General features: G+C 48.8%; 1 protein-coding gene across 4 annotated transcripts in view; it reads right to left on the bottom strand.

The window, feature by feature from the left end:
- Positions 1–20783, bottom strand: part of KCNT1 (potassium sodium-activated channel subfamily T member 1) — a 164375-nt gene that overhangs the window by 24065 nt on the left and 119527 nt on the right. For all 4 annotated transcript variants that reach the window (XM_069985983.1, XM_069985980.1, XM_069985981.1 and 1 more), the window contains 10 exons: positions 16600–16683; positions 16192–16286; positions 9853–10033; positions 6585–6749; positions 5222–5358; positions 3345–3408; positions 2971–3079; positions 2771–2879; positions 1277–1426; positions 676–905 (listed from right to left, as the gene is read on the bottom strand). In XM_069985983.1, coding sequence (XP_069842084.1) covers positions 676–905; positions 1277–1426; positions 2771–2879; positions 2971–3079; positions 3345–3408; positions 5222–5358; positions 6585–6749; positions 9853–10033; positions 16192–16286; positions 16600–16683 — 1324 coding nt within the window. The remainder of the gene's footprint in view (positions 1–675; positions 906–1276; positions 1427–2770; positions 2880–2970; positions 3080–3344; positions 3409–5221; positions 5359–6584; positions 6750–9852; positions 10034–16191; positions 16287–16599; positions 16684–20783) is intronic.

Here is a 20783-nt window from a genome sequence, read left to right as displayed (position 1 = left end):
TGGCAGAGCCAGGCCCTGGATTGGCTGCAGCAGGGACATTTGCTCTGAGAATCTGGGTCAGAACTGACGCTACACTTCCTCCCACCAAGTAGCTTCCTACAGGGGATGTGTTATGTACCCTGTGAGTGGTAGAAAGGAATGTGTGCAAAAGAAAGAAGAAAGATCATAGTCTAGAGGTAGAGAGCATCTCCTATAGGTCAACAAAAGCACATGGTATACACAAAACAGTAACCCATTGCTAACTTCAGCTGTGCAATACATAAGAGCATACATATAAAATACTGACAACTGGTGGTGAAACTCTAAAGTGCGCTCCATACCACTTAATCTGGAGTGAGAAACTTTTGCGACAGGTGTATGAGAGAAAGAACACCCGTGTGGGACACCACATTCACAATTCAGCTGGTTGAATTTGGAGGCAGAGTACAAACTACTTTATAATCAGACTCCCTAACACCTTAGCAGACAGTTTGCAATTCAGGCTCTTTCCAGAATACATATAACCACACAGAGCTCAATGTAAACCCTGAACTCTGAAGCCAGAAGAATAGTGAGTACAGCTCTGGAGTATAATATAGTATATGTAATGTATGTATGTAAGTACACAGTGGGTGAATGCTTTGTATAGATTTGTTCTATGATGGTAGTGCTCACCCCCTCCCCCCGCACACGTACCCATGCTGGCAATGATGCTGTGCACCGGAAGCCGGGACGGTTCTCCACATATTCCTCTCCCTTTGCGTTTCTGCTTCTCTTCTTGTTTGAAGATAAATGCAGAGTTCTCCTCCTTGGTGATGTTAATGTAGAAGCAGGTGTCTGAGCTGGCCATGATGTGCCGGGGTCCGGGGTTCAGTAAGATGCTTTTATTGTCCTCTCTCCTCACACCGATCAAGCACACCCCATACCTAATACACAAAAAGGACTGGTCATAATAGAAAGCAATGCAAGAAAGAGAACCAATGCTCTCTGACCTTAAAGGTGCACTCTGCCCTGAGCTTCTAGGCGGGGATCCTTTAATAGGGGTCCAAAGGATATAAGGATAAAGGGTCTACATATTTCTATAGAAATGGACTCTGTCTGTACTGTACAGCACTCAAAAGGGAAGGTGGCTAAGGTGCAGTACCTGACTCGACCTAGGTACAAGAGTGGCGCTGTTTTCATAAAACCACCTTCTTACTAATCTCAGAAAACCCCTTTAAACTCCATAGTGTTACTTGCCGTAACATTGGTTGTGGCCGTGATAACAAATATTTTTAGAAAGAATAAAAGCCCTTACTTCTTATGAGCATGAAAAGCTGCGTAGGTGAAACTCTTTCCTGCATACTCCATGAAGAATTTGCTGTCACCCATACGGATGTGATAGACTTCATTGCCCGAACATCGGCCGTACATCCTCTGCCACTGCTCTGGTGACTGCTGACCTTCCCTAAACATACAAATCACAGCAATGAGAAACTTTACCATATAACAACAGCAATACATATGTCCACCATTCCATCCAGATTTCACTATCTGCATAGAGGCGCTGTTTTCCTGACATAAGTGATATAATTCTTACCGCCTGCAGCCACCACTAGGGGGAGCTCACAGCATATGGATGTATACAGCTAAGAATAAACACCACTCATACCCACAGGCTGTGTCTGGTATTGCAGCTCAGTCCTATTCACTTCACACGATAGGCTGCAGTACCAGATACAACCACTAGACCAGAGTGTCGCTGATTCTGAGCAAAAAAACAAACCATTATTACGCATCTTGGACAATCCCTGTAAACCTTCCAGGAATAGAAGAGCAGGAACAGTCTAACCTTCCTGGTAATCCCATGACATAGGTGGCGTGTAGTATAATAAAAGATTTATGGGAGGCGTGATGTAATAGCTGGCTTCTAGGTCAGCTGCAGCCGATGGTAGATATGTTTCTGTATATGTAATATTAACACCCTGTGCATGTAATATTAATCACTACAGTAAGACTGAGGTGAAAATGTAACAGGCGTATAGTACAGTTACTATAAGGACATGGAGGGGATCCACCACTTGGGGCATCTCTATTCTGGCTCATAGAGGGAAATCCTTAGAGGGACTCTGGATCTGGTATTACATGGGTACCTATCAATGTGAATGCCTGGCCTGTAATCCTTTACTTGTATAACATGCATTGCCACCTCATGGCCTGCAGAGGTCACCCTTACACACCTTCATCTTAAAGGGGTTGTTCACCAATTTTTTTTCTCTCTCAAATCAACTGGTCCCAGCAAATGCCAGAGATTTTTAATTTACTTCTATTAAAAAAAATCTCATGTTTTCCAGTACTTATCAGCTGCTGTATGTCCTGCAGGAAGTGGTGTATTCTTTCCAGTTTGGAGAGCAAGAGAGGTTTTCTATGGGGATTTGCTCCTGCTCTGGACAGTTCCTGACATGGACAGAGGTGGCAGCAGAGAGCACTGTGTCAGACCGGAAAGAATACACCACTTCCTGCAGGACATACAGCAGCTGATAAGTACTGGAAGACTGGAGATTTTTTAATAGAAGTAAATTACAAATTTGTTGAACTACCCCTTTAATCCATAAACTCAGAAAACAAAGGGACTGGACTATACTGTAGGAATATTATAAGATAACATGGTAAAACTCCGCTGTGTATAATACACCAGAAATAAAACCCGATGGTACGGCCCCTTTAAAACCCCCATAAAGGAATACAGCTTGCTGAGAAATGATCTGCACGTCTTCCCTATGATGGTATTAGAGTATCTGTATACACTTACTGCCCCCGTGAGGTATGGACCAGAAGGGTGATGAGGGTGGAGGTGGCCGGGCACACGCAGTTTAGTGCCAACATGGCATACTTGAACTCTTCTTCACAAACCACGTGATCTGAAATGCAAAAAAGAAGATGACAAAATGTAAACTAAAAAGCACAAAGAGCGTCAGAGGAAAGAGAGAGGAAATCAGAGGGGCAACTTACCTGCAAATTTGACATGAAATTTATTTTCAGGCTTTAAGATCTGGACGTACAGTGGGCAATTGGGGGCAAAGTCCTTCACTGCCCAGGCTCTCAGGATGGTCTGATGGTCCTAGAGACAGGAGAGGGCAAACAGTCAGATAGTGGATCATCATGTATGGGAATCTTACAGATCTAGGCCCTGTTCTGGTCTGTGGCCTGACAACCTGATATTCCTCAGGGACATCCCTCCTCTAGCTGATAGGACCTATGGATGGGGATATCCAGGTCTGAGGACGTATATATATGTACTATATATGGATTCTATTGGGCCCCATGGTGGTGTGGTCTCCAAGGACGCTGCTGTGCAGACCATGAACAATGGGATTAGCTCTTACCGCGGCTGTGCGGTCCACCTCATTCCGGCTACTGAGGATAAAACAAGCTTCAGCATCGTCCATCCTGTAAGAAATTACAATAACAGTCAGTTATAGACTATAGAGGCTTCTACTACAGACAAGACAAACACATAGCGTACAGGTTCCCATTCACATAGGAGGGGGTATTGGATTCCTAAAGTTTTCCAAGGTAGGTAAGATGTGATGTCAGTTAAGGTAGGTAAGATGTCATGTGTCTGGTAAGGTAGGTAAGATGTGATGTGTCAGGTAAGGTAGGTAAGATGTGATGTGTCCGGTAAGGTAGGTAAGATGTGATGTGTCCGGTAAGGTAGGTAAGATGTGATGTGTCCGGTAAGGTAGGTAAGATGTGATGTCAGGTAAGGTAGGTAAGATGTGATGTCAGGTAAGGTAGGTAAGATGTGATGTCAGGTAAGGTAGGTAAGATGTGATGTCAGGTAAGGTAGGTAAGATGTGATGTCAGGTAAGGTAGGTAAGATGTGATGTCAGGTAAGGTAGGTAAGATGTGATGTCAGGTAAGGTAGGTAAGATGTGATGTGTCAGGTAAGGTAGGTAAGATGTGATGTCAGGTAAGGTAGGTAAGATGTGATGTCAGGTAAGGTAGGTAAGATGTGATGTCAGGTAAGGTAGGTAAGATGTGATGTCAGGTAAGGTAGGTAAGATGTGATGTCAGGTAAGGTAGGTAAGATGTGATGTCAGGTAAGGTAGGTAAGATGTGATGTGTCAGGTAAGGTAGGTAAGATGTGATGTCTGGTAAGGTAGGTAAGATGTGATGTCTGGTAAGGTAGGTAAGATGTGATGTCTGGTAAGGTAGGTAAGATGTGATGTCAGGTAAGGTAGGTAAGATGTGATGTGTCCGGTAAGGTAGGTAAGATGTGATGTGTCTGGTAAGGTAGGTAAGATGTGATGTGTCCGGTAAGGTAGGTAAGATGTGATTTGGTAGGTAAGGTGATTCCAGGGTGTTTGGCAGCGGCTTATTCTTCTCCGCACACTTCGCCAAACTGAGCATACATATAGGGAAGACATGCTTGTCCTCCTTGGGCACACGGGTTAGGTGAAATCTCCTCCTTATACTTCAGCCCCTTATGGTGTATAGTAAATGCTCATATACAGGTCTACCTATCCCTCTATGGTGGTGGTCTGATCTGACTCCCAGCATCCCCAGCAGCCACGGCCCTTGTCTGAGCGCTGCAGAATAGTACAGTGGTTGCTAGGAAGACGCTGATTGTCGGGGGTCCCGGGAGTAAGACCTCCATCCATCTAATACTGAGGATAGGCCGTCTGTAAGGCTGGATATGGAATCCCTATGACGGTAAGAAGACGGTGTATTAGAGAGGACAGGATGGCGGTGAGGCAGCAGAGATGGCGGTGTCAGTGTATCTACAGGATATACTCAGGGGAGCAAAGTGTCTCGTTCTACTAGAGTCTCTAATATGTAATGACGCAGGATGGAGCTCAGCAATTATCTGTATAATATGACAAGTCCCTGAATACCGCCAGGTAATGCCACACATAGCCAAAGTGCGAGAAGGAGAAATGACTGCGGAGGAGCCGTCCAGGCTGCCAGAGTATGTGTGAAAGGTGGCGAATGACATACCGCCATGGCTACTGAGGGACGGGAATATTTACAGCTATGGGATTATTAAGGGAAGGTCCCCTCTGGACTGGGGAGAATCCAGACGTCCGTATCATCCTGTATATTCTTGTCCCCTTCCATTAGGCCAGTGTCCCCCCTATACCTGGCTCTTCAGCTAATGCAAAACTACAACTCCCATCATGCCCCGATAACTGCAGGGTTGTAGTTAGCCATAGGAGGACTACTGCACTAGAGGATGGCCATATAACAAGCCTGCACTCACTTTGCTCTCATGAGGTCCTGGTCTTTGAGGGCTGACCCTTGGAGATAGATGACCCTCTGGGACCACAGCGGTATCTGCAAAACCCGTCGGACCTGAATATCCATTTCTGTTGGGCAAAGGATAACCACATAGTAATCCTGTAAAAAGCAATGGATAGATTAGGTTATATACCAGGTAATTTGAAAAAAAAAAGATGGCTTTTTTGTCCCTCTCTGTCATCTTAAAACTTTTGACGTCTCTTAGTCATACCAAAAGGTTGTAATTGGTCGGGGTCTGGATGTTCGGACCTTCAGCAGTTGTTATATAGACAAAATAAAAATTGACAATGAGCGCAATATTAGGCAATCCTAGGTATATAGTGGTAGTATATTAAACCATGCAATGAAAAAGGAATGAATTAGGTTGGTTACCTGATTATCCTTCTCACACTGTTGCTCGTGGTATTCACTGTATGCCGTAGAACCAGTATCCGTGTTGGTTGTATGTCCTTTCTAAGATGCTTAATACCGTATGCTTTGCAGCAGGGTGATGAATGTAACCTTTGCTGGAGGTGCCCCGGCCGGCGGCACTACTCCGCAGTTGGTTACGTAGGTAATGACAATTCAAAAATTGTTTTTCCCGGGAGTCGAGTGACGTCACTCGACTCCCGGGAAAAACAATTTTTGAATTGTCATTACCTACGTAACCAACTGCGGAGTAGTGCCGCCGGCCGGGGCACCTCCAGCAAAGGTTACATTCATCACCCTGCTGCAAAGCATACGGTATTAAGCATCTTAGAAAGGACATACAACCAACACGGATACTGGTTCTACGGCATACAGTGAATACCACGAGCAACAGTGTGAGAAGGATAATCAGGTAACCAACCTAATTCATTCCTTTTTCATTGCATGGTTTAATATACTACCACTATATACCTAGGATTGCCTAATATTGCGCTCATTGTCAATTTTTATTTTGTCATATTTTAACCCCTAATGAACTGACGGGTGTTCATTTCTTTGACGTAGAGCAGCATAATAGAGTGTCGCGCTAGTGTGAGGTACACCTCAACATTTTATTAGTTGTTATATAGAGCTGGGAGAAGCGTTCGGCTAATAGCTTCCCTCCCCGACTCACTGTGATCTATCTATAGGAGACAGTCTCCATAGACTTGGCTGTTATTGCGGCTCCCATAGAAATTAAATGGAGCTGTGGACACCTCCCGTCTTCCCCTGGGATCGGGGCAGAAGAGACTAGGGGATTGGCAGGTCCCCCTAAGGATTAGGAGGTATATATCACTAGATAGGGTCACACAATAATATACAATGATGTAAGGGCTGCAGAACCTCAACGCCGCTCTGGTATAGGACAGCCACAGTACCTGGAGGCGCGGATGTGCATAGAACTCATTGAGAAAGTCCATGAGGAGGTCGATCTTGAGGGAGCTGACACATAGGACGACATGTTTCTCTGTCTGGGCTCTATGGCGGCTGTAGTTTCCTCCAGATTTCTGCCGCTCCATCCACAAGTACACCAGCTCCTCAAACTGCAGGGAAAACCCAAAACGTCATAAAAATACAGAAACGTTAGCAGCATAATACTCCCCGCCTCTGTTTTATAGCCTGGTATTGTTTTATAGCCTCATTTATAGCCTTTATAATTGTTGCCTCGTCGTTTGCTGAGCTTCAGACTCATCTGCATGCATAGTCATCATTAGACTTGTTCCATGGTTTGTATAGGATCAGATCATAGTCATAGATTTCTTACTGTACATTGCTATTTTTTATGGGTGTTCTACACTTGGCACTGAGAACACTGCACGAAGATTTCTTCTGCTAAAAATTTTGTGATTCAGGATTGTGTGAACATCATTATTTATTCAATACCTATTTTGTCCCCTGATGATCACGCAACTAGTTGGTAAAACACGTAGGGAATGACTAATCTATGTTCCAATAATCCAGCATTGATAATCCATTCATCACCAGTGTAGTTACATGTGATTATCATCCATAATCCTCCATATTCCGGTATCTATTGCTGTAGAAGGAAAAAGTTTATTCTCAATACTTGATATTTTAATTAATCTGATTTTTTTTTTAGCTTTTCATGTATTTTCTGCAGGGCTGTACAATGTGTTCAGTGGGAGACCCTGACGTCCATCCTTTGTCTTCTATTCTTAGCTGTGACTGCCGCCTGTCCTTTCTTCATCTCTCACCGTGTTCTAGTTCTTCTTATTCTCATAGACGCGCAGTAAATAGCTGTGACCTCTTTCTTACGTTCCGTCTCGTCCTCCATCTCTTACTCAGTAAGATTGTGAAGCATCCCCTCCCGAGGTGCCTCTCGTCTTAAGAAGATGGCAATTTCTCACCCTAGAGACATTCTACATATTGTCTTTGCCTTAAATGACTTGTATGACCTTAGAAACCCAGGCTTGCAGCGCCACCCTTGTCTGCAGGCTGTTTGTGGTAGTGCAGCTCAGCCCCATTATATTGCATGAGGTCGAAACACAATACTACTATGAGCCCATGAGCAAGGGTGGCGCTGTGTCTGAAATAAAGCATTTCTAAACTTATGTAACCCTTGAAGTAACAAGCAATACTGTGCATGCTTCAGTGCCGATGCAGATTTATAGGTCTCCATGGTTACAGACTTTAAACAAACAGAAATAGAAGAGGAGGGGGCGGGATCAGACTACACAGGGTTTGTTCTTAGTCTGTTACCATGCCAACAAACAGATCTGCATAGGAGCTGCATACACAAAATGGTAAAAGATACAGGCTTTAAACCTAAAAGAACTGGGATCTGCTTTGCTCAAGAGTATAGGTCATAAGTGTCTGATCACTGGGGGAGCTCCACTGCTGGGACGGGACCCCCGTGAATAGGAGTCTCTCGACCCTGTTTCTATGGAGCAGTGGTAACACACACGCAGTAAATCATCATGGCAGCCATACTTAGAATCGAGCTAAGGCAGGAGCCAAATAGTGAGGATATAGGTGGTGTATAGGTATTATGGCGGTGAACAAGGGGCCCTGGACTATGGTGCAGGAGCCTATAACCTTCCATGCCCGGGCCCAGTCGCTCACCAGCGTTCCTCGTGTCTCCCCAGGATCTTATCACTAAAGACAGAAGGAGCAGGACCAATGCAAAGTAAAAGCTACCAGAGAACATGTAATCTTGGTGCCAGGGGAGCAGCGCCAAGCCCATCTCTCTATACAGCTCCGCCATGCCTCAGCGGCTCATAGACATCCAGTCACCGTGGAGGTGACAGCTCCTCTGTGTGGCAGGTGCTGCCAATCGCTGAGGAATTCGAGGCCTGTCATCAAATCGCTCAAGTAGAAAGGAACAGGAGCAGCTCAGACCCACAAGCTGATATACCTTGTGCTATAATACGCTTGGATTTAAAGGGGTTGTCCAGCGAAAATCTTTTTCTTTTAAATCAACTGGTATTAGAAAGTTATATAGATTTGTAATTTACTACTGTTAAAAAATCTCAAGTCTTCCTATACTTATTAGCTGCTGTATGTCCTGCAGGAAGTGGTGTTTTATTTTCAGTCTGACACAGTGCTCTCTGCTGACATCTCTGGCCGAGACAGGAACTGCCCAGAGCAGGAGAGGAAAACAGAGTTCCAGTCTCGGCCAGAGACGTCAGCAGAGAGCATTGTGTCAGACTGAAAATAAAACAACACTTCCTGCAGGACATACAGCAGCTAATAAGTATAGAAAGACTTGAGATTTTTATTAGAAGTAAATTACAAATCTATATAACTTTCTGATGCCAGTTGATTTGAAAGAAATTTTTTTTTTGCTGGACAACCCCTTTAAAGGGCAGATCCATCTCATATAAGTTTCTAACTGGATATCTAATGACTATAGACAGGCCTATAGTAGTGAGTGTCACTGGTTTTCATAGCTGTAATTTCATTGGAACCTTACAGCAAGTATTCGGTTTCTCTGTGGTGCCACCACAGGAGAAATGAAGAATTGCTCAGCTCTCATTCCAATCAATGGGCTGTCAGTACAATGCTATGACAGTCTGGGTCCTCCGGAGCAGGAGACACTCTTTGTAATTGCTCTAGGATCCAAAACAAGGTATCGCCACCTGTTCTCACTTATAATAGAAGTCATTAAAGGGCAACTCCCTTTTTTTTTTCTTTCCAATGATCTGGTGTCATAAAGTTATACAGATTTGTAATGTATTTCTATTTAAAAAAATCTTAAGTCTTCCAGTACTTATCAGCTTCTGTATGTCCTGCAGGAAGTGGTGTATTCTGCTGCCACCTCTGTCCATGTCAGGAACTGACAGTAGTAAATAGTAGTAAATTACGAATCTATATAACTTTCTGACACCATTTGACATGGATGAAAAAAAGTTGCCAGAGTACCCCTTTAAGTGGGTCATACACATTAAAGTCAAACGGACTGGCCAATTCTTTTATAGGGTTTTATTGGCCATCTAATGTGTCTGGCCTCCCCTTGACTCTGAGAGGAGGGAATAGTTAGGCATGCTGGCTTGCTCTCTGGGAGATAAGCCACTGCCAGCAGCATCTTACTGTTGAGAATACTTGCACAGTCAGCTGAATTATGCATAGGGGGAATCAGAGAGACAGATGATAGATATAACAGTATAAACCATAGACATGACATACCTGGAGGGGTAAAACCACCAGTGCCACACAGATCATGATCACCACTAGGAGCTGCGACGGCCAGATCTTGGGAGTCACATCTCCATATCCCACTGTGGAGAAGGTCACGATGCAGAAATAAAACGATTTGAAGAGTGAAAGGTTTTCCCCGGCTCTTTCCAAATGCTGAATGCCACACATCCTGGAAGAGAGAGCAGAAGATGACCACTAGTGGGCAGCGTTCATAAACTCGGCCTTACTGAGTTACTTTAACTCTGATCACCCCTTTAAATTTCTAGTAATCATGTAATCCAGAAACATTTAAAAAAAAACATTAAAATAAAGTTACATTAAAATCTTGTAATGGTAAAAAAAAAAAAAAAATTGTCCAGCGTGTTTCGAGTGGTCATGCTCTTACTCAGGGCACACGTATTTAGCTCATAGAGAACTGTCTAGAACAGTGTTTCTCAACCTGCGGTACGCGTACCCCAGGAGGTACGCGCCGCAGGCTGAGGGGGTACGCCGGGAGGTGGGGGGAGAAAATATTTTGGGTGCCGGGACACTGCTATCACCCAGCAGTGTCCCGGCACCTATCCCCGCCGCTTGTCTCACATCCTTCCCCCAGCAGCAACCTTACCAGCTTTCTGTGGGGTACAGGACATGGTGAGGCTGCTGGGGGAAGGATGAAGTCCGAGGTCACAAACCAGCAGCCTCTCAACTCACTGTCTCTGAGGCCCTGCTGGTCCGGCCGCCTGCGGGGACATCAGCCTGCCGCCGCATCTCCTCTCCGCCGGGTCACCTCAGGCAGCCTGTTCGGGATTTGTCCCCAGGCAGCCTCACGCTCTTCCCCCGCGGCGTCCAGCCGGGGGCTCCAGGAGGATATGCGGCAGCCTGGGGACGAATCCCCCCATCATCACCTCTCTCCCCCCTCCACCTCCTCTCTACCCCCATTATCACCTCTCTCCCCCCTCCACCTCCTCTCTACCCCCATCATCACCTCTCTCCCCCCTCCACCTCCTCTCTACCCCCATTATCACCTCTCTCCCCCCTCCACCTCCTCTCTACCCCCATCATCACCTCTCTCCCCCCTCCACCTCCTCTCTACCCCCATCATCACCTCTCTACGCCCATCATCACCTCTGTACCCCCATCATCAGCCCTCTCCCCCCTCCACCTCCTCTCTACCCCCATCATCACCTCTGTACCCCCATCATCAGCCCTCTCCCCCCTCCACCTCCTCTCTACCCCCATCATCACCTCTGTACCCCCATCATCACCTCTCTCCCCCCTCCACCTCCTCTCTACCCCATCATCACCTCTCTCCCCCTCCACCTCCTCTCTACCCCCATCATCACCTTTCTCCCCCCTCCACCTCCTCTCTACCCCCATCATCACCTCTCTCCCCCTCCACCTCCTCTCTACCCCCATCATCACATCTCCCCCCCCCCTCCACCTCCTCTGTACCACCATCATCACCTCTCTCCCCCCTCCACCTCCTCTGTACCCCCATCATCACCTCTCTCCCCCCTCCACCTCCTCTGTACCCCCATCATCACCTCTCTCCCCCCTCCACCTCCTCTGTACCCCCATCATCAGCTCTCTCCCCCCCTCCACCTCTTCTCTACCCCCATCATCACCTCTCTACGCCCATCATCACCTCTGTACCCCCATCATCAGCTCTCTCCCCCCTCCACCTCCTCTCCACCCCCATAATCACCTCTCTACGCCCATCATCACCTCTGTACCCCCATCATCAGCTCTCTCCCCCCTCCACCTCCTCTCTACCCCCATCATCACCTCTCTACGCCCATCATCACCTCTGTACCCCCATCACCTCTCTCCCCCCTCCTCTGTACCCCCATCATCACCTCTCTCCCCCCTCCTCCTCCTCTCTACCCCCATCATCACCTCCCTACGCCCATCATCACCTCTCTCCCCCCTCCACCTCCTCTCTCTCCCCCTCCACCTCCTCTCTACCCCCATCATCACCTCTGTACCCCCATCATCACCTCTCTCCCCCCTCCACCTCCTCTGTACCCCCATCATCACCTCTCCACCCCCATCATCACCTCTCTCCCCCCTCCACTTCCTCTCTACCCCCATCATCACCTCTCTTCCCCCATCATCAGCTCTGTACCCCCTCCACCTCCTCTCTAACCCGATCATCACCTCTGTACCCCCTCCACCTCCTCTGTACCCCCATCATCACCTCTCTACCCCCATCATCACCTCTCTCCCCCCTTTACCTCCTCTCTACCCCCATCATCACCTCTCTACGCCCATCATCACCTCTCTCCCCCCTCCACCTCCTCTCTCCCCCTCCACCTCCTCTCTCCCCCCTCCACCTCCTCTCTACCCCCATCATCACCTCTCTACCCCCATCATCACCTCTCTACGTAAAAAGTGGAAGTCCACAGCTCCAAGTAAAATGTAAAGTCTTTATTAGAAATCCTCTTAAAATCCAAACATAACAATAGAAAACACTCCGACGCGTTTCAGGACACTGGTCCCTTCATCATGGCAAATTTATACTGAATATTACAAGCTTTTATAAGAGGATATGACCAGTATGTTACAAGAGATACGCCCCCCAAAAGGGAGGAGAAAAACATCACATGATGCTAACAGGTGTGTGCTAATAGTTGACTCCTCCTCTCTACCACCATCATCTCCTCCCTACCCCCATCATCTCCTCTGTACCCCCTCCACATCCTCCCTACCCCCACCACCTCCTCTCACCCCTCATCACTCATCACCTTCTCTCACCCCCATCACCACTCTCCTCCTTTCCTCCTCTCTCCCCTGTCTTCCTCTCCCCCCTTCACCTCCTCTCTCTTCCTCTCCCTTCTTCACCTACTCTCTTCCCTGTCTTCCTCTCCCCCATCACCTCCTCTCTCCCCTGTCTTCCTCTCCCCCCTTCACCTCCTCTCTCTTCCTCTCCCCCTTCACCTTCTCTCTCTTCCTCTCCCTCTTCACCTCCTCTATCCTCCTCTTTCCTTCTTTTCCCCCTCAGACCTTACTCTCCCCTTAATCTCCTTGTGGCTCAGAGGCTGGAGAATAGAGGAAGATCCCCTCCATGGGCGGATAACGTGAGTATGATTTTTTTTTTTTTTTTGTTTGTTAGGGCAGGAGGGGGAGGGTGTAGAATGGTGGGCATTACTATGGGGGCAGGGCAGGAGGCATTATTACTATATGGAGGGTCATAGAAGGAAATATTATTTTTAAATGAGGGATCCTAAATACGGGGACAACCCACACACCTACTCACTTTACAGCGCATTACACCAAACAGCGAAATTATTACTGTATGGGAGCCTATAGGTAGGAAAAAGGGAGGGAAGTTAAAGGAAAACTGTGACGCCTAAGATGTTTGGCAGGTTCTCTGGCAAGAGGTAAATTGTAGCTGCAAGAAATCATCATGGTGGTCTGGGCCAGATGGAGAGGAAAATGAAAAGTGATATATGGCTACATGGGGAGGTATCTGGCTATATAAGGAGGTATCTTAACTACATGGGGAGATGTCTGGCTGCAAGGGGGTAGGTATCTGGCTAGATGGGGGAGGTATCTGACTACATAGGGGGAGGTATCTGACTACATGGGGAGATATCTGACTACATGGGGGAGGTATCTGGCTACATAGGGGAGGTGTCTGACTACATGGGGAGATATCTGACTACATGGGGGAGGTGTCTGACTACATGGGGAGATATCTGACTACATGGGGGAGATATCTGACTACATGGGGGAGATATCTGACTACATGGGGGAGATATCTGGCTACATGGGGGAGAGGTATCTGGCTACATGGGGGAGAGGTATCTGGCTACATGGGGGAGAGGTATCTGGCTACATGGGAGAGAGGTATCTGACTACATGGGAGGAAGTATTTGGCTACATGGGGGAGGTATCTGACTACATGGTGGGAGGTATCTGTCTACGTATAAGGGGTATCTGGCTACATAGAGGAGATATCTGGCTACATGGGGAGGAGGTATCTGGCTACATGGGGAGATATCTTGCTGCATATTAGGGGTATCTGGCTACATAGGGGAGATATCTGGCTACATGGGGGGAGGTATCTGACTACATGAGGAGGTATCCGGCTACATGGGGAGATATCTTGCTACATATAAGGGGTATCTGGCTACATAGGGGAGATATCTGGCTACATAGAAGAAGGCCTCTTGACCACATGGCGGAGGTATCTGACTACATGGGGGAGATATCTGGCTACATAGAAGAAGGCCTCTTGACTACATGGGGGGAGGTATCTGGCTCCAGGGGGACATATCCATCTCTGTGGGATATATCCCACCTGCTTCTCTGGCACCCAGTTTACTGACAGCCTGCTCAGCCAATCAGTGCACAGTCCCACCGTAGCCACTGATTGGATGAGCGGGCTGTCAGTGAGCTGGGAGCCAGAGAAGCAGGTGGGAGTACAGGGAGGTAAGTATGATCTGTTAAGGGCCGGCAGCTAATTAGGTAAATAGGCAGCGGCTACATTCTCGCAGCAGATAGAAAATCCTCTGTGAGAATGCAGAGCCATAGGCCATAACAGTACAGAGTATCGCAGTGGATTTTGCTGTGAAACATACATGTAAATCTACCCTGGGCAATGTTATTAATGGATGGCATCGTTGGGGGTACTCGGCTGGAGCATCTTGTCGCATGGGGGTACTTGGCCTGAAAAGGTTGAGAAACACTGGTCTAGAATGCCTGTGTCCGCAGCATTGTCTTGAGAGAGTTGGTTACAACGTATCAGTCTCGGGTCCAGAGGATTGTCTAGACTGGATCCAAATGTATCAATATTCGGCTACAGCGCCCCACATGGCTGCCTTGGGTATGACAACACCTCAGTATAATAAAAATCAATCATATTTTCGGCATTAGCTGCTGAATACGGCCGATGACTAACCAGAGTCAGTTCTCTGAAGAACCTGTAATATCTGTGAGTCATGGGCCATTGTCCCTTAATAATAGAGGGCTGTGGCCCGGGGTCTGGGGGTCTGGCCTGCCCCCTAGCTGTGCCATTTGGCAGTGATTACCGATTCATATTAGAGCCCATTGTTCCAGATGGTGAATAAGTGCTGTCATGTAATGTACATAAATGTGGCTGATAAATGATATTTCCGCTCTATATATAGCGCTGCCCTGGCGTGGTATTGTGACACACAAAGCGCAATATTAGCTGACGCAGCGGGTATTAACAATAGGGGAGGGGGCAGGAATAAGCACAAAGTCAATGAGAGCTAAAGTGGGAAAACTCACATAGATCTGCGTCATAGGAAATGACACACGGCTCCATTCCTGACCGGCGGAGCATACACGGTCACCAAAACAGTCCCCACTTCTGTGGAGGGGAAGTTCAATAAACCGGGGCGAGCAGCTACAATGGCCGCTGCTTCTTGGTGCGGCAAACTCAATGATCAATAATGTAAAAGATCCTTAATGCAGCCTGAGCTATTATCTATGTGTAAGCGTAACCTATAGGTGTGAATAGGACTATAGATGACGCATCTGGGGGGGGGGGATGCTGTCCCGGCTGTGCACCCACCATCTGGCCCTTTAAGTGCAGCATCTGTGTGATGTCGTCTCCATTCACAATGACTGGAGATCCTTCCTGACCCTTCATGACTAGCTTGAAAGCTCAGTAAGTGCACAGAACATAACACTTGTCCTCCTCAGCGCTGCATTAATGGCAGGAGAAGAGTCAGAAGAGCTGCGGTAAGAAGTGCCATGTAGTGCGGCACTTACATAATACCTTACCACATGCCGCTCCCTGTGACTCCTTAGTATCCAGCTCATAATCCAGATTCCCTGGGATTGTATAGGATTTGCAGTACAGTACGGTCAGAATGTAACCTTGCCCCCCCTCCACCTATGCCAGGGGTGCCCTGTCACCAACACCCTAAATGGCATCTACAGCTGGATATTTCATATACCTAACTCTTCCCTTCCCTTCTCCCTCCTCTTCTTCCCGTATAGCTCTGGCATTATACGGTATATACATGAAGCAGGAGGCTCAGGATGAACAGTATTACAGGACCCTGGCAGACGGGTTTTCTGAGCCAGGACTGGCTTACCAATAAATAATAGAAATTATGTATTCTAATAATGTATTCTGACATGCAAACACTCGTAACAGCTGAGGTTTTGCTACTATTCACCCTAGTCTAGGCAATCCTCTGTGATCTCTCATCACATCTATGGCCCCATTGCAGAATCTGTATCAGACCCCTAGTTATTCAGTGACCTATGGACTGCTGGGCTAGTGGTCCCATCTACAACCCCCCCTAGCCCTGCAGGGGAATGGTGGTTACTGTTACTATAATAACACTATATGGAGAAGTAACATCTTACCCTGTGAACACAAGGCATAGTAGGGTGCAGATCAGAATGATCACCTGATTAAACATGGCCGACTGCGTCCTTTGGATGGCGCGATGGAGATCGTTCTGGAATATAAGACGGCATTTAGCTTGCATAGAGCTGGCGAGGCAGAACACACACAGCAATAGCGTAATACACAAACACAATGCACAACAGCGGATAAAGCTGATACACTGTGTTATGTCAGTGCACTGCCTGCAGGGGGCACAGCCTGACACATGAACCCTCTAGGGTACCTGAATCCTGCTTTGTCAGACCAGTGGGGGTCTCTTATGTATGAGTGGGGTCTATGGGTTCCTCAGGGGTGTGGTCCTGGTTGTATTGGCTCCTCCCCTACCGTGCCTATATGCTGTATACAGGACACCCAGCACTACTTACTATCATATTCTCCAAGACGCACTTCGCTAGCCAGCAGTTCAGAAAAACCGGGATAAACAGATTTCTTAGGGGCGGCCAAAATATCTGGAGGAGAAGAAGAGAGAAGAGCAGATATTACATCAGGTCAGAGGTATTATGGGCTGGATAGGTAGAGGCCATTGTGTCTATACAGGTAATGAATGTTACCAAGTATCCTGAGATCTATCTCCCTCCCGTCTGTCTGTTCGTCCGTCCGTCCATCTATCTGTCTACCTATCCCCTGCTCTGCACACTCTCAGAACCCCCCCCCCCCTGCTTGCACACCCTCTCAGCACTTCTTGTTCTTCACACTCTCTCAGCACCTCCTGCTCTGTACACTCTCTTAGCACCCCCTGTACATTCTCTCAGCACTCCTTGCTCTGTACACTCTCTCAGCACCCTCTGTCCTGTACACTCTCTCAGCACCCCCTACTCTGTACACTCTCTCAGCACCCTCTGTCCTGTACACTCTCTCAGCTCCCCCTGCTCTGTACACTCTCTCAGCACCCCCTATACACTCTCTCAGCACCCCCTGTACACTGTCTCAGCACCCCCTGCTCTGTACACTCTCTCAGCACCCCCTGCTCTGTACATTCTCCCAGCACTCCTTGCTCTGTACACTCTCTCAGCACCCCCTATACACTCTCTCAGCACCCCCTGTACACTCTCTCAGCACCCCCTGCTCTGTACACTCTCTCAGCACCCCCTATACACTCTCTCAGCACCCCCTGTACACTCTCTCAGCACCCCCTGTACACTCTCTCAGCACCCCCTGCTCTGTACACTCTCTCAGCACCCCCTATACACTCTCTCAGCACCCTCTGTCCTGTACACTCTCTCAGCTCCCCCTGCTCTGTACACTCTCTCAGCACCCCCTATACACTCTCTCAGCACCCTCTGTCCTGTACACTCTCTCAGCTCCCCCTGCTCTGTACACTCTCTCAGCACCCCCTATACACTCTCTCAGCACCCCCTGTACACTCTCTCAGCACCCCCTGTACACTCTCTCAGCACCCCCTGCTCTGTACACTCTCTCAGCACCCCCTGCTCTGTACACTGTCTCAGCACCCCCTGCTCTGTACACTCTCTCAGCACCCCCTGTACACTCTCTCAGCACCCCCTGTACACTCTCTCAGCACCCCCTGCTCTGTACACTCTCTTAGCACCTCCTGCTCTGTACATTCTCCCAGCACTCCTTGCTCTGTACACTCTCTCAGCACCCCCTGCTCTGTACACTCTCTCAGCACCCCCTATACACTCTCTCAGCACCCCCTATACACTCTCTCAGCACCCCCTGCTCTGTACACTCTCTTAGCACCCCCTATACACTCTCTCAGCACCCCCTGTACACTCTCTCAGCACCCCCTGCTCTGTACACTCTCTTAGCACCTCCTGCTCTGTACATTCTCCCAGCACTCCTTGCTCTGTACACTCTCTCAGCACCCCCTGCTCTGTACACTCTCTCAGCACCCCCTATACACTCTCTCAGCACCCCCTGCTCTGTACACTCTCTCAGCACCCCCTATACACTCTCTCAGCACCCCCTATACACTCTCTCAGCACCCCCTGCTCTGTACACTCTCTTAGCACCCCCTATACACTCTCTCAGCACCCCCTGCTCTGTATACTCTCTTAGCACCCCCTATACACTCTCTCAGCACTCCTTGCTCTGTACACTCTCTCAGCACCCCCTGCTCTGTACACTCTCTCAGCACCCCCTATACACTCTCTCAGCACCCCCTGCTCTGTACACTCTCTCAGCACCCCCTGTCCTGCATACTCTCTCAGCATCCCCTTTCGTGTACACTCTCTCAGCATCCTCTGTCCTGCACACTCTCTCAGCTCCCCCTGCTCTGTACACTCTCTCAGCATCCCCTTTCGTGTACACTCTCTCAGCACCCTCTGTCCTGCACACTCTCTCAGCTCCCCCTGCTCTGTACACTCTCTCAGCACCCCCTGCTCTGTTCACTCTCTCAGCACCCCCTATACACTCTCTCAGCACCCCCTATACACTCTCTCAGCACCCCCTGTACACTCTCTCAGCACCCCCTATACACTCTCTCAGCACCCCCTGCTCTGTATACTCTCTCAGCTCCCCCTGCTCTGTATACTCTCTCAACACCCCCTGTACACTCTCTCAGCACCCCCTGCTCTGTATACTCTCTCAGCACCCTCTGTACACTCTCTCAGCACCCCCTGACACTCTCTCAGCACCCCCTGTACACTCTCTCAGCACCCTCTGTACACTCTCTCAGCACCCCCTATACACTCTCTCAGCACCCCCTGCTCTGTACACTCTCTCAGCACCCCCTGTACACTCTCTTAGCACGCCCTGTACACTCTCTCAGCACCCCCTGCTCTGTATACTCTCTCAGCACCCTCTGTACACTCTCTCAGCACCCCCTGTACACTCTCTCAGCACCCTCTGTACACTCTCTCAGCACCCCCTGTACACTCTCTCAGCACCCCCTGTACACTCTCTCAGCACCCCCTGTACACTCTCTTAGCACCCCCTGTACACTCTCTCAGCACCCCCTGCTCTGTATACTCTCTCAGCACCCCCTGCTCTGTACACTCTCTCAGCACCCTCTGTACACTCTCTCAGCACCCCCTATACACTCTCTCAGCACCCCCTGTACACTCTCTCAGCACCCCCTGCTCTGTATACTCTCTCAGCACCCTCTGTACACTCTCTCAGCACCCCCTGTACACTCTCTCAGCACCCCCTGTACACTCTCTCAGCACCCCCTGTACACTCTCTCAGCACCCCCTGTACACTCTCTCAGCACCCCCTGTACACTCTCTCAGCACCCCCTGTACACTCTCTCAGCAACCCCTGTACACTCTCTCAGCACCCCCTGTACACTCTCTCAGCACCCCCTGTACACTCTCTCAGCACCCCCTGTACACTCTCTCAGCACCCTCTGTACACTCTCTCAGCACCCCCTGTACACTCTCTCAGCACCCCCTGCTCTGTACACTCTCTCAGCACCCCCTGTACACTCTCTCAGCACCCCCTGTACACTCTCTCAGCACCCCCTGTCCTGCCTTCTCCCCCCACCATCACACATTCCCTCCCGTTCCCCGGTGAGATGCGCCGTGTACGAGGCGGCAGAACACAAAGCCTGTGCAGGAATGTAATTTTCTTCTCAGAAAAGAAATCTCAGTGTTCGGCCGTCTCCCTGGGTAATGGAGGGCCGTGTGATCACAGGGAATCCCGCAGACTTCCCCAATGTACCACCAGCAAATTACCACCGGTCTGTGAGGAAGAAAGCAGCCGAGGGGCTGAAACACTGCAGACTCCATACCGCCACGGCCTAATGCTGCGGATAGTGCCCCATTATGGCTGCCCAGGGGGCTTGTGCCGCCAGGAGATCCTGTGCCCAGTAATGTTGGTTTATATAGGATTCCCATCCTCAGACTATGTCCCTGCTGTGTACAGCCCAGCATCACACTTCTCTCCCGAAATACTCTGTGCTGCTGTTAGCCCCCCAGCTTCTCCCCAGTACTTCTGACTCCACTGTAACTTGCAGGTGAATAGGTAGACCCCCTCCCCACTATATTACAGAGGACCGTATAAGACTTACAGGGAACAATATACATGGTGAATAGATCGCCTGTCAAATGGCAAGAAAAAACCCGAAGTAACACCGGCGTCTGCGGCAGCGATCGACCTTCCGCCTTCGTGGTAATTATTCCCTTCTGTTCCGCTCGCTACAGTCAATTAGTTAAGAAAATCCGCCGGCTGAACGCTCCATTTTGTTCCCATCGTGACTCTCTCACTAGACGGGGTTTTCAAGGCTCGGAAACAAAAAGACTGCGTGGGAAAACGGCGCTGACAAAGCTGATGGCAGGCTTATAACCCGGCGCGGCGGGCGCCATTCTCTTCTATTACCTGTAATGTGGAGCCCGCAGCTTTCTGCATTCAGGGACACAAAATGACTATTCTTCAGCCTCCCGACTGCCGGCACCGAGGATGAAGGGAAAGTTCCATCCATGGAGGAGGTGGGGGGGGGGGCAGTGGTAGTCATTACAGGTCTGCGTCCCCCCTATTACAGCAGCCGTATCTCTACTTAGTATAACGGACTGGAAAATAATGGATGGGCTTATCAAGAAGACCCCTACCCATATACCCATCATAGAGGGGGGGGGGGGGGGGCAGCATT

Source organism: Dendropsophus ebraccatus, chromosome 10, assembly GCF_027789765.1.
Source record: "Dendropsophus ebraccatus isolate aDenEbr1 chromosome 10, aDenEbr1.pat, whole genome shotgun sequence".
In the NCBI taxonomy this organism is placed as follows: Eukaryota; Metazoa; Chordata; class Amphibia; order Anura; family Hylidae; genus Dendropsophus; species Dendropsophus ebraccatus.
This window is presented reverse-complemented; position numbering and strand designations above follow the sequence as displayed.